Source organism: Osmia lignaria, chromosome 6, assembly GCF_051020975.1.
Source record: "Osmia lignaria lignaria isolate PbOS001 chromosome 6, iyOsmLign1, whole genome shotgun sequence".
Classification (NCBI taxonomy): domain Eukaryota; kingdom Metazoa; phylum Arthropoda; class Insecta; order Hymenoptera; family Megachilidae; genus Osmia; species Osmia lignaria.
In genome coordinates this window covers 9,882,721-9,895,913 of record NC_135037.1, presented here as the reverse complement: position 1 = coordinate 9,895,913, position 13,193 = coordinate 9,882,721, and the positions used below count along the sequence as shown (strand labels likewise).

At 47.0% G+C, this 13,193-nt stretch overlaps 2 protein-coding genes across 6 annotated transcripts in view; one reads left to right on the top strand and one right to left on the bottom strand.

Moving 5' to 3' along the window:
- Positions 1-783: 783 nt before the first annotated feature.
- On the bottom strand, positions 784-1,477 carry LOC117607795 (uncharacterized). Its single transcript, XM_076688601.1, is given in 6 exon segments — positions 784-891; positions 893-934; positions 936-1,130; positions 1,132-1,284; positions 1,287-1,363; positions 1,447-1,477. Coding segments are annotated over 6 exon segments (606 nt in total).
- LOC117607549 (uncharacterized) overlaps positions 874-13,193 on the top strand; it is an 89,122-nt gene continuing 76,802 nt past the window's right edge. The window contains exon 1 of one of the 5 annotated variants that reach the window (XM_034331367.2): positions 874-3,140. In XM_034331367.2, the coding sequence (XP_034187258.2) occupies positions 2,561-3,140 (580 nt within the window). In that variant the 5' untranslated portion in view covers positions 874-2,560. The remainder of the gene's footprint in view (positions 3,141-13,193) is intronic. The other 4 variants (XM_034331365.2, XM_034331368.2, XM_034331366.2 and 1 more) reach the window with 4 other exon arrangements.

Genomic DNA, 13,193 nt, shown 5'->3' with positions numbered 1-13,193 from the left:
ATTGAACCCTGATCAACTCTTATGAACGTTCGATTCGATAAACAAACATGTCCGCCTATTATCGCACTTTCGATACGCTCACCATTATGACGCATTATTGATCGAGTTTGAATATATTATACAATGAGAAGAAATAGTACGCATAATAAAGCTATTGTTTGAGAGACCATTGAACCAAGCGGTTTTAATCCATAAAAGTACTTACCCACCTGCTGTTAGTCGGAGAATCATCGGACCGTGTAAAGGTATCTCGATCAAGGAGCTGCTCCAAAAGTACGACGACACGTAGGAGTGAAAACACATTTCACCAATCATTTTTCTATACACACCAGAGATTAAGTCTAATCATTAAAGTATTTCAGACTTAAGTGAAGAGTTTAATATAGTTAACTTACCACTAATTAACAAACGTTGGGAGCTAAACGATTTCCCGCCTTCGAGTAAGCCAATAAACTTCGATATCATCGATTCAAGATGTACGATCATTAGTGTTTCACTTGCCCTCCTCTATAAGAAAAGCGCCACACGTGACAGTTATCGGAATTAATCGCATGCAGTCGCGTTTCCTATTTACATGAAAGTTCTGCTAGAGGACGATCCACGCCCACCTCATAATCACGTGATCGATGCTCGCTGCTTTCATACAGGAAATCTTGGAAACATGGATACCAATTCTTTGACGGTGAAATCCGTGGAAAGGCCCTAATCGGCATCGCGATATCGACGACAGAGGGGGTAGAGAGAGCATCGGATTGGCCGCTTTTCTCTCATATGCAAATGCATTCACCTTCTCTCCCTCTGAGCGTGGTTTCGTGTTGCAGCAGTAGTAGCCGGTACACGCGAGGTAAAAAGGCGCGCTCGCGTTCGCGAGCAGAGAACTCGCCTTTCCTTTGCCGGGCGGAGCCGCGCGTGATCCGCGTTCCTTCGCGATTGGAGGCTCCATTCCCCACCGACGCTTCTCGTTTCCCCACCAGCACAAGCGTCCAGGCGTCCGTCCGCTGCTCTCTGTTTCGGTCTTCGCTCTTCGTCCTACTATCCGCCGTTCGGTTCGAGCTTCGTATCGTTCGGTCTCTTTCGTTCCTCAAGCAACTCCCCCACTTCAGGTTCGACGGTCTTCGTACGCGTTCGCGGTTCCCCGTGGCCGGTAGGCGGCCGACCGGGCGTACGTGGGCCCTCTAGTGTAGCTGCACACATGCACGCGACAGCATCTGATCGCCGTACCAGCCGTCGCAGCCGTAGCTGCTACCGTCGTAGCTCGTCGCGGATGCTTGTGTGCCTACGATAAAACGATACTTTGCTATTTCCACGATCACGCCCCGGCTCCGTTTCGCGAAGGGAAAAGCTGACGCGCAACCGTGTTTAACTCATGACGGAACAATCCTGGCACGTGTCGTTCGTGGCTCCACCGCAGATATTGCGAACGTCGGAAGTGACGCACAGTGATACCGAGTGACAGTTTCCATGAGAAATCACACATTTTAGTTGATCTACGATCGAACATGCTCGTATCAATCCTGGACGTTGTGTTTGGACGCGCGGGTGACAGTTGACAGAGACATTACCGGTAAACTTCCCGGCGAGCACGGTTTTCGCGGCAAAAATGCGACAGTGAAGAAACAGCTGACAGTTGGCGCTAGTGAGGAATTAGAAATCAGCGCGGTCGTTTCGTGTTTGACAGTCGTATCGGATGACAGGTGAATATCACGGGAAGCGAAACCAGGAACTATGCGATCGTAGCGACGATACGTTTGTCACGATATTCCATCTAATAACTAGGTGCATCGAGGAGTGCTCGTTTAATCGCCGCGAAGGATAATCCGTGAAAACAGCTAGTGACTAGAGAACCGGTGACCGTGTTGGACTTGGAGTACGTTCGCAACGTGTCGAAGGAACATATCTGTGCGCGTATACAAGTGTAGTGTTTCCGTAGGAATATTGTGATATCGAAGGATAACTTTAATATTAGTAAGCAAAGACGTTATTCTCCAAGATATCTGGTAACGTTGTGGACAAGGTGAATGCAGCGTAACGCCTCCGTTACTGTATCCACCACGGATCAAAAGTGTAACAGAAGTTCTGGCAAATAGACGCGTGTTTTTTCATTTTACCTGTCGCGGGAAGAATACAGAAGCGAGGCTCGTTCGACAAGGTGATCCAGCAGGTGACCACGTTGGATCTCGCGGCGTTGGCTGCTTACGGGGGCGTTTCGGGACCCAGGGTCGCGGTGGCGGGCACCGGGGTCCTCGCGCTACCCGGCCTGATACCCGATAAGGGTTTATCATCGCCCGGAGGACAGTCGAAAACAAAGTCCGCAGGGCTGGCGGGCCTCGACAGCGAGGCGGTACGCCGGTGGGTCGCCGAGGCCGCGCGGACCGTCCGGCAAATTCCGCCTCCGGTTGTCGTACCATCGAGTTCGTCGCAACAGCAACATCATCAACATCAATCCCAACAAACATCGCAACCTCACAGACAGCAGCAGCAGCAGCATCATTCTAGCCATCGGCAACGTCAAGAGCCTAGCCCACCCTCGGTGGGAACATCCCCTTTCGTTTTGCCATCGATGACGCAGACCCCCAGCATGCATCTGCTGGAGAACAACAACCTGGTCGAGGTTGCGATGGCTCAACAGCAACAGTCTCAACAGCAGATGCAGATGCAACAACTGAAACAGAAACAGACCAGTCCGACCAACAACAACACCATAGAAGCTTGGAGATCGATCCAAGGTGGACACCAATGGTGGAGCCCACCGAGTAGCGTTCATCAGGAGCAACAACAGCAAGTATCGCCGATCGTGCAACCGGTCGCTCAGCCGCAAAGTTTAATCGTTGGCTCTGTATGCGGGCAAGCACAGAGACAACAGTCGTCTCAGCTACAATCGGAGATCGATCAACCGTTGGACTTTTCGGTCGGTTCCCTACAACAGCAAAGGCTGCATTCACGCGTAAGGACTATACACGAGAGACTGCAGGGTAGGATACACGACAACAACAACGGCACCGCCAGCGGACAGAAGATGATGAGAGGCACGGCTAGTAGAAGAAGTTACAGCCCTAGCGAGGCCAGCAGCAGCAGCAGCGAGGACGAAGGAGTGTCCACCGGAGGCAGCCCTACCGGACCACTGCGGGGCACCGAGAACGGTGAGTCGGAATTACATGCAAATACCTTATCGCCTGGCATTATTCATTTTTCGTGGAACAGATGGTAAGACCGTGACGAGCGTGTGCGACGATAACTCCGGATGACGCAACGTATTGTACAATCGTGCGCGGATTAAGACTGGGGCAATAGGCTTCAGACCTGTAATTTAACGTTGCTAATTTTGCATCCGCTTGCGCAACTATTTAATCAATTTACCTGGGGAACTTTCGTTTCTCTTGCTGCTTGGTACACGATAGTTGTTTGAAATAGGAGGAGATAAATAGTCTACTTCCCTATATTTTTCAGAATATTAAATACCCGAATGTTGAAAAATATCCTTAATTGTTGCATACGCGTGTACTCATCACACTCTCGATGTAATCGATCGCGTTATGCATTAATGATCAAACAATGTCACGTTACTGATTAATAATAATTCCAGCTGTATTAATAATTACATTTACGAATTTATTGCGTTCATTATGAAGAAATTGTATTTGCCATCTACTTTGCCGTTCACAAATTTTCTTATAAATATTCTGAAGAATATTTCTCTCGCAACGCGAAAGGGTTGGTTCGTCAACGAAAGCAGGAGATTCAGGGATAAACGAACGCGTGCGTCATGCCAGTCGCTATTTGTCGATGGGTAACAGAGGGAACCGAGTTGGTGGATTTTGGGGCGGAAAAATCGTGGCTAGCGTTTCGTTTGATCCTTCAGCTGTCAATGAAGGTTCCCTGTACATATATTCACCACCCCCGCACCACCTTGCCGTGGTCTTTTGTTGGCCAGAAACGGTCTGGTATTGTCGGTGCTCATTGTGCGTTCGCTCGGTTGCGATGCAAGGATGTAACGCAACCCTCGGCGAACGGTGCTTTACCTGAAACGAGGAACGAGCGGGTTTCCTCGGTTCGCGCTTCCATACGCAAAACGCGTTCGCCAATTCTGGCATGCGTTTTACGATGGGAAGGTAAATTCCCTTTTAGAAGAGTTTCGTTTCGCTCCGCGTTCCTCGCTCGCCGTGACCGTGCACAGCCTGCACGATTCCCCTTGGCGATAAGAGGGAATTCTTCTTGGATAAATTCGTGCAACGTATCGTTTCGCGAGTCTACCAGGTAATAAAGAATATTTGTACGCGTACTAAGGGAACGTAATTAGCTCGAGAAAAGAGAAAAGGTTTCGCTCAAGTCGCGCGCGAATCGCTGTTCCGTTTACCGTGGAAAAAAAAAATTACGTGAGGAAAGATTGAGACCCGTACAGTTTTTACAGTTTTCCTTATAAAACTTTCCCAGCCTATAGGTGTATGTATCAAATCGTTATCGAAGCGATAGCATCGTTATTTAGTGGAAAATGGAATAATGGTCGTTCGACGAGCGCCACTCGTCCGTAATCGTGCTTATCAAAAAAAGAAATCTGCGTTTAAGCCTGATTAAAGTGTGTCGGTAATTTGCGCCTTATTAAACGTATGAGTCATACGAAAATTAGAATTTTCGACTCGTATGTATGAGTGTGCTTTTTCCGGGTAAACGTCATTAATATCTTGGCCCTGGTCGATTTTGATCGGTCGAAATTGGAGACCATGACACGTAGAGTATTCTCGGCATAGATATCGTTACGTGGTTCAGGTGCAATATTGTAGGTCAACCACTGTGTTATTAATAAAGTGTAGCTCGAATCGGTATCGCTCGTCTCGAATCATGATTTTATCTGGAATTCATTGGAAGTGATTTTGAATTCGTGCGATTGAAACGATGGACACGTGGACGGCAACGAAGTCGGATAAAACTATCGTAGAAGAAACCGTTTGCCTCGATTTCGACACCGTTTCGCTGATAAAACCTCCACGAATGGAGGCTGAAAGGAAAAAGAATTCTCGAGCACCGTCGACTCCGGTTTGCCGACGATAAGCCGCTGATTATTCCGTAAAAACTAAATATTATTGTATTTATACCTGCCGATGCGACCACGGTTATCTTTCGTGTTTATTATCGCGGCGTAATGTGTCGCGAGCCGCGATAACGCGAGTATAAGAATGATCGTAATTAAAATGATACCAGCGTCGATCATTATCTGATTTTAAACAGCCGGATCTTTTATTAGTTTCAATGAAATGCAAGGCAAACAATACTGATAAGCGCATCCTCGACTCATAACATGTTGCAAACGCGTTAACAACGAGGTTGAAAAACAATATAAAATATAATTATCCCAGTCATCGTTGAAAAAGGGTACTCGTAATTTATTACATAGATGAAGTAGAACAACTATGTAAGTATGTATCATCCGTTTCGATAAAACGATAATCGCGAATCCAAGGGAAGAAAAATGAATCAAAAGGTACTGTTATCATTGATTTCGCGGCATCGATAACAACGCTCTGGAGTACATTAACGATTAATCCGCTGGGCAATTATCAAGCTCTTACTTGTTGGACATCGTTGCGCGCGTGTGTGCGTAGCCGATCGAGTCTACATAATTGCACTAATGTTAATAAAGAAAGAAGAAAAAAAAAATTGAAATGCAACGGCAAACAAACGACGTGGTCGGGCTGGTGAAAAATGTTAACCGATATCGTATCTGTCGATAAGATGTTAGAGCTCTAAGGCTTGTTTGAATAAATATTCCACGTAAGCGCGTGATCGTAAGCACGGTTATTTTCGATAAGCAAAGCAATACTACGAAAAAAAACATTTTTTGAAGTGAAATCGTAGAGTGCTCCAGATAATGGCCGCCTTATATAACGTTAATTACCGGACACTCTGTTTAGAACAATTTCAAACGAGTTTATTTATCATAGCTTAACATAGTTTCCAGCGCAAGAGTACACGGCTCGTCCTTTTGCAATTTTCACGTGAATAAAGGACTCGGGGTTGTTCGACCTTGTCCACGGTGTTCGTGGATTACACCGTAGCAGGGAAAACGTAATTACTTTCATCGTGGTCGGTCCCCTCTTCTTCTCGTCCTGTGCTAATATATGTTCGATACGGAGGGAATATAATTAATCCTGGCAAGAAAACACGCGCAGGACCGTGCACCTTGTTGTAGCTATATCGAAGATACCCGATTGCGGTTCACCAGGCCCTACGGACCTGTTCCTCCGCCGGGATCCTCTCTTCGTGTATTACGGTGTAACGTGATACGTGTTTGATTCTATGTTATTTACGAGCAGGTGTGCCGCGCAACAATGTTTATCACATAATTAGATTCTATGCTCGAGCAATCTCTATCGCGCGTCAGTGAGCCGCGAGATTCGTAGCTGGAAATAACGTTTCACGCTGAATGACCCCCACGTTCGATAACAATAATTTTCTTCGATACGCTCTCCATATTGATTTCATACCTCGCCTGTCCTGTACGTGTCCGTCTTCGCTTTAGCCTCGCGTCCCTGTCGCATTCCTCCTTTATTCTATTCTACTCTTCATCTCGTTGCTCGATGCTTCAGGGACATCTTTCAGACATTGTCCTGAGGTCCCATTTTAAAGAATCTTTTATTCAGACGTTTGGGGTAATTCCATTGCATCTGATATAGAACATATATTAATGATTTTCGATAAGTTCCCGATCATTTTATTCCTGGTATAACGAGATAAGAATCGTCGATCGATCGGCGACTCTGCAATTTTCGCTAATTATACACCGCGCGGTACCAATCGTGTCCAATTAATTATGATAATACCCGATGATAAATAAATCACATCTGGAGTTGTATCGGACACTGTATTACAGTTTCATTACCGATCTATCGTCGACTAGACACTGTAAATTCCTGATGGAGAACAGTTCGTCGACGCTTTGGGGTTTGTTTCTTTTACGGAGGAGAGCAAGGCGAGTAATTATTGGAAAGGGGCTGTATCGTGATCGTTGGTTCGTTAGCGAAATCTTGCAAGAAAGAGAGTCGTTGGAGAGGCTTTCTCGGCGGCCGTCGGATCACTCGCGTGCGGAAAATTAGACGGCTCCATTCCGATTCGTGAGAGTACTCACGGTTCTCTTTCGTTTCGTGGCTTCGTCCATGATCCTTGCTGATATTCGAGTTTCGTGCGCCGACGACAGTTCCCCGAACTCGTTTCCTCCGAAACGAACTCGAAGAAACATCATTGGCCACGACTTTCATTCCTCTTCCGTTTGCTCAATCCTTTCGTTGCCGAAGAGTTTGGCCGGCGGTGGTCCCGAATCAATCTCTGGAACTTAACGAACGAGTTACTTAGATCGTTTCTTTTAATCATCACCAAAAATGATGTTTCGTTTCCGTTACACTCCATGAAATAATATTTTTTTATTGGAAACAGGATACTGTTCGTGTAATGTTTGTTATTGTATCACTTGAAACGGCAGACATTTGTTGCAGACTTTTACAGCGATTAACTTCGTGTTATGCTCTATTAAAGCATAAGATAAAGTAAAGAAAAGCAAGCATTGGAAGTTAAAATATTTTGTATTTTGATTCCTGTTCGTACGGCTGATTATTCGTGGTCTTATTTCGAAGTTTTTTGCTGAAAAAAGTTATAAAGCAAAGAGATTGAAAACGAGAAAAGGAGAATCGCGTTTGTTGACACTGCGCGGCTGTCGATTAATCCTGCCTGAATAATATATTTATTTTTGCGATTCGCGTCACTATCGAGCCGGGTGAAACGGCCTTTTATCGATCAGCAATCTTGCGCGCGTCACTTGAGAAATGAAGGCTTGGCTCTTGGGCTTCGAGATAAAAAGACAACGCTCTTGTAGCGACGAGAAAGGAAAGAAAGAAAGAAAGAAAGAAAGAAAGAGAGAGAGTGGCGACCGGAAACGCGGGCCCCGGCTCGACTAACACGCATTTCACGTTCGTGTAAATTTCGTGGGCTAACGCAAACTCGAATGAATAATGCGCCGGTCCGTTTGGTTGTTTCCGGGCGTGAGATTACGCTCGAAAAATCGTGGAAATTCTGAAAGCGTATGCACAGGATGCGCGCGGTTTTCACGTGAACGCACGTACAATATTCCCCGGGTTAATTGAAACGAGATTGCTTAAGATTTCCAACATTTTCTTCCACCACTTCTCTTTTTTAATGTTTCCTTCGTATCGAACGAAGATAATCAGTTGCGATAACAAGTTACATCTTCCGATGTATCTGTTGCTCGCAGGTTACCTTTATTCAGTCTTTGTTTTCTTAACTTGAATGTATTTCATTTAAACCATTTGTTCGTGGAGATTCTGCTAATTAATATAACACCGGGAATTAACGTCGTTAGCCGTTAACTTCCCGGCTAATTATCGGCCGTTCGTTCGGATCGCCGCGCCGCCGGTTAGGCACTCGAACGCACTTAATGAGACTTTAATGAAAATCCATGGTTTCGGCTGAGCCGGAAACGGCTTGCCATTTTTCTGCGTGTTACATCACGCCCGTGGAACGCATAATGCTGTCTCATTTGCATTGTCCAGCCTGCTTTCCGATTACAGCATAGACGGCTTTCGCATTCGAGCCCGAACCCGACCGGAACCAGCTCGAAATGCTTCGGGCTAGTTGAAGCGAAATCCCGCCTATTATGTCTTGACTCGCGTGTTCGTTTCTACCGGCAAGAAACAAGGTGGGCACGTGAGACTAGTCAGTCGTAGGTGGTGGAAACGGTGCTCGATGGACCGGGTAGGTTTTATGGAAATTACCGTAGGAACGGAATGGTTAGCTAGATTTGCATTCGGAAGATTGAAATTCGTCGTGGGACGCGTGTCGTCCGGGGCGAAACAATGTAAAATTAACGTGCCAGACTGGCAGACGATTCGCTTCGAAGCTGCTCACCGTGTCGGGCACGCGTGGTCTACTTTCTGCTAGTCGCACGATCGCCGACTCGTACGATTTACGATCGTGTCTTCGAGGCGGTATACTCATTTGCAAACGAGAACAAAAGTGTTCCTCTTCTTTCCATTTGGGAATACGAAAGGGAGCTTACCGGAAATCTCACCTGTTACGTTTACCAGGATCTTAAGGAAAAAGGCCTGAACGGACGGTGGCAGGGATCGGTGAATGAGAATGGGGATTCTCTATAGATAGGCAGAGACAGTAAGGAAGGTTAGCACGGGTTGCTATACGTATAGCTGGTGGCAGGTAAAGCCGTCGGATAAATCTCACCTTGGATAGGTCAGGTTGGGCCAGGAGGATTCCAATAAGGAATGGAGGACCATGCATGGGGTCACGTGGCGGCTGCGACGGCTCTCCTTTTCTCTCCCTTCCTATTCTTTATCTTCTCGTGTGCTTCTTTTATCCGAGGGATCCCGCGCGACCAGGTATACATAGCCGGCTCCGCAACCCTTCTATCCTAACTTACGGGGCCACCTTTTCGCGTGTTTTCTACGTCTGCAAGCCGGTGCACGTACACGCACGCAAGGTGTGCGCGCACACCAATGGCGACAAATCACCGTCGCATCGTGACACGCGACCGACTTTCCTGCGCCTTTCTTTAAACATTCAGCCTCAAGGGTTTCTGGCCACGTGCCTATTCGGCTTTTCATCGCTTCCTCCCTGATTGCACCTGCGTTTCGTTCTCATCAGCTTCTGACACCTTAACCAGCCTCCTCCGAATTAATTATTTCGACCGATGGATTTTTTTTATTTAAAATCAAAGCTGTCGAACCCGCGTTATTCTTTATCAGATATTTCATTAGTCAACCCTTTCGTAACTGACGGGACATTTGGTTATTTTAAAGAATATCGCAACTTTCGAATGCCATTACGGTTCTCACACCTCGCGAAGATCCCCTCGGATTATATATTGCACCGCGAGGAGATCGTAATCTCTGGCAGCCTCCAGTGTTTTCCCTTCGAAAAAATTTTACCGGCTCGCGTCCATAAGTCTTCGTTACCAGTGGCACCAGCTCGAGACATGCAAATTATGAGCGGCGTGGTTATCCTGTCCCACGAGTCCGATCGATATCATCTCTCTCGCGTTGATGACGAATGCGTCGAAGCCAGACGAATGATTGCGGCGCGAGCGCGCGCGCGCGAACACGGTGCAAGAGGTATCCCACACACGGTCGACCTTGCTGCGGATCGCAAAAGGAAATGCACTTCTCGTAATGAAAGCTATAATAGTGTAGGATAATGCAACGAGCGTACAGGTACGTAGACGTTTCAGCATCACCCACGTTTGTCTAATTAATTGCACGAGAAAGAAAAAACGACCCTGAACGTGTAGAAACGGTAGCCAAAAATGTCTATAGAATTGACATAAGGTATTGAACGCTGAAAGATAGAAAAAAAATCATAGTCTGCGATTACACGCAGCACAATTATAATTTTCGATCTTGCAACCGTAGATGACAGGTTCGATAATCACGTCATGAATATTCATCCGCGTTGATCTCATTGATAATCGCTAACTACATTTAGAAAACGTTTTCCAGCATTTTAATGTTAATTTTTCATCCAGTCGCTCGTGTTTCCCCGCTGTTCCATATTCATCGACGGAATTACCGTGCATTCGCGATAGATTGTGCGTTTTGCACCGAAAATAGAATATTTTCCAACCGCAACTGTTATGGTTAATAAAAGTCATTATTGCCTGGTGAGGTTGCACTATATTGCATCAGAAGCGTTCAGTCTCGATGAAACCGACTGCAACAATTTAAATTCATTTCTATTCTCTCGGCTTGAAATTTTTTCCCTCGGATACGTTCACTCGCATTCGCGAATGCAAATCGCTAATATTTCTCAATGATACCGGCATTCGAATCGATATTCACGTTCGCGGTGCATCTCTCAAGGCTGCGTGGATCGGGAACGCTTCTAGCGATAAACGATAGAAATCACCATATTCATCGCATTTGTCGGCGAACGGAGCGCAGGTGAGCGATTCGCCGTATTTGGTGCCCGCTCGTATGCTAATTCCGCTTCGCTGCGGATTGGCAGGCCGCGGTCGTGCAGGCATGCGTCCAGTTAAAAGGACAACACGCGCGTATAATCCTGCTCGCCGTCGATCCAGTGAATTATTCCTCTCGGCGAAGGTGAACGATGTCACAGCCAAGGCGCTTTTCGTCGAACCTTCGTCGCGTTACTGTCGCTTTGCCCGATTTAATCGATGGAACAAGTTTGCGTTCCATTGTTTCTTCTTTAACCGCGAATATAAATTTAAGGAAGAAGGTGTCAGAGGTGTGTCGAATCATTTTTTCCGGACACCGCGTAAATTCTGTGGAAAGAGAGCAATGTCGATTCTAGATCATCGAGAGGGAATGTAAGGACGATGGTCACCGCGAAGGCACAGGAAACAGGAATCGTCGGATTCCGAAACGATTGTGAAACGACGCGACGCGAGTCGCGATTATCATCCGACGGAATTTGTTTGTAATCCTTATGGAGAACGAAGGTCGAGTGCGTGGTTCGCGCGATTCGCGCGATTCCTGGAAATTCCCTCGTCGTTTATTAATTTCGCGCGGTTACGCAACTCGAAACCGAGCTGACGTTCGCGAGAAGACCGCGATCACCACGCGTCCTGTTCCTTCGCCGACGAAGAATGCCATTTTTCTCGTCGCGCCACAGAATTATTACATTGTCGACACCGGTATCTCGCGATAATTGCCTCTGTTTAGCGATAGATCGTTGTCCGTGTGTATTTATCTTCGGCGCGAATGAAATATCGAAGAAACGTCAGCCGCGATGCGTAGCTAACCGCGTAATTCAATTTAAATCTCTCACAATCGCTCGATTTATAGATAATGACGAGCTTTTCTTTGAAAAATAGCCGGTTTCTCGGAGAAATCAGTGTATAGATAGTTTTGCTGTACAACAATGTTGACAGGCATGGCGAAGCAAAGACTTTCATCGAGTTGCGGTCGCGTCCTGACGCCAGTTCCGAGCGCCATATGTCCGTATGCAGATTTTCTCTGTTCGCCGAGTCGCCTCGACACGGGGCCAACAAATTGATCGCGACATCTGGCACGCCGCGATCGATCGTTCGATCGATCGTTCTCGTTACCAAGCGGACAGGGACGATGGTTATTTCGGTCGCGCGATACGAATTTCAAACCGTTCGCGATCGGAAGATTTAACATCTGCCATCGCGAATACGCCTCGCTGTCGTTCGAAATTCAAAGGAAAATGTAATTCGCGCGAATCGCGTCGAATTTCGCGGCTGTGCGAGCTCTCCTATTACCCGCTCGCTGTTACAACGAATCGTAACGAGCCGGCAAACGGAATATCGGCATTATGTAATCGGCAAAAAGTGCCAGGTCGGTGGTCGTTTCGAATTTCGCGGCAAGGTTCCGTGTGAGTCAGCAACGCGCCGGGGAATCGCGAAGGAAATGGCGACACGCGGTAGGATCGTTTTAACTGCGGATAATGCGAGCGTACACAGAAGAGAGGCGCGTGGCTAATGCCGCTTCCTGCCTCATGTATTCAAATTAAAGCACGTAACGCCGTCATGGAGCCGGGTGTAATGGTAATGATGATGGCGTACGAGTCCTATGGGACGCCACACTGTCATGGCGGGTAGCAAAGTACAATTCCGTTCGGTGGTGTCATTCGCGAGACTGTCGATGACGATGCAACAAGCACGATTTTCGTCGTGGGGGCCGTGCCGCGATGCTTCGTCCGGCTAATGCGAAATTTGCTCGCAATTTGTACCCTCTTACCTCGTCCAGCTCACGCTGTAATTACGTTATTATACGTGCCGGTGTTTAGCGTACATTAGCCCCGTGCATAAATTGTCTTAATAATTGTCGTTAGGCGGTTCGTGACCGGGGAACGAACGAGGCCTCAGCTTTTGGCGGAAGTCGGTTTGGCCTTTCACGCAAATTCGCTCGATCGAAGGCTAATGTCTTTAAAGAATACTCCGACAGATAGAAACTAAAAGGAAAGATCAGTTTCCCAGAAAGAGGTCCATCGCGATCAGTTTTTACATCTCGGCGACGTATCTGCGCCGGTGATTGTGCAATCGCGTTCGCGTTGATTCGCTGATATTAAGGGAAAGCAAACGGGCAAACGGACAAAACGGAGCCGGGATCGTTGACCTGGACGACTAATCTGTCCTCAGAATCGTTCCGTAACAGGCTCGATCCTACGAAACGCGAAGCAACGAGGAAGCGCGTCAC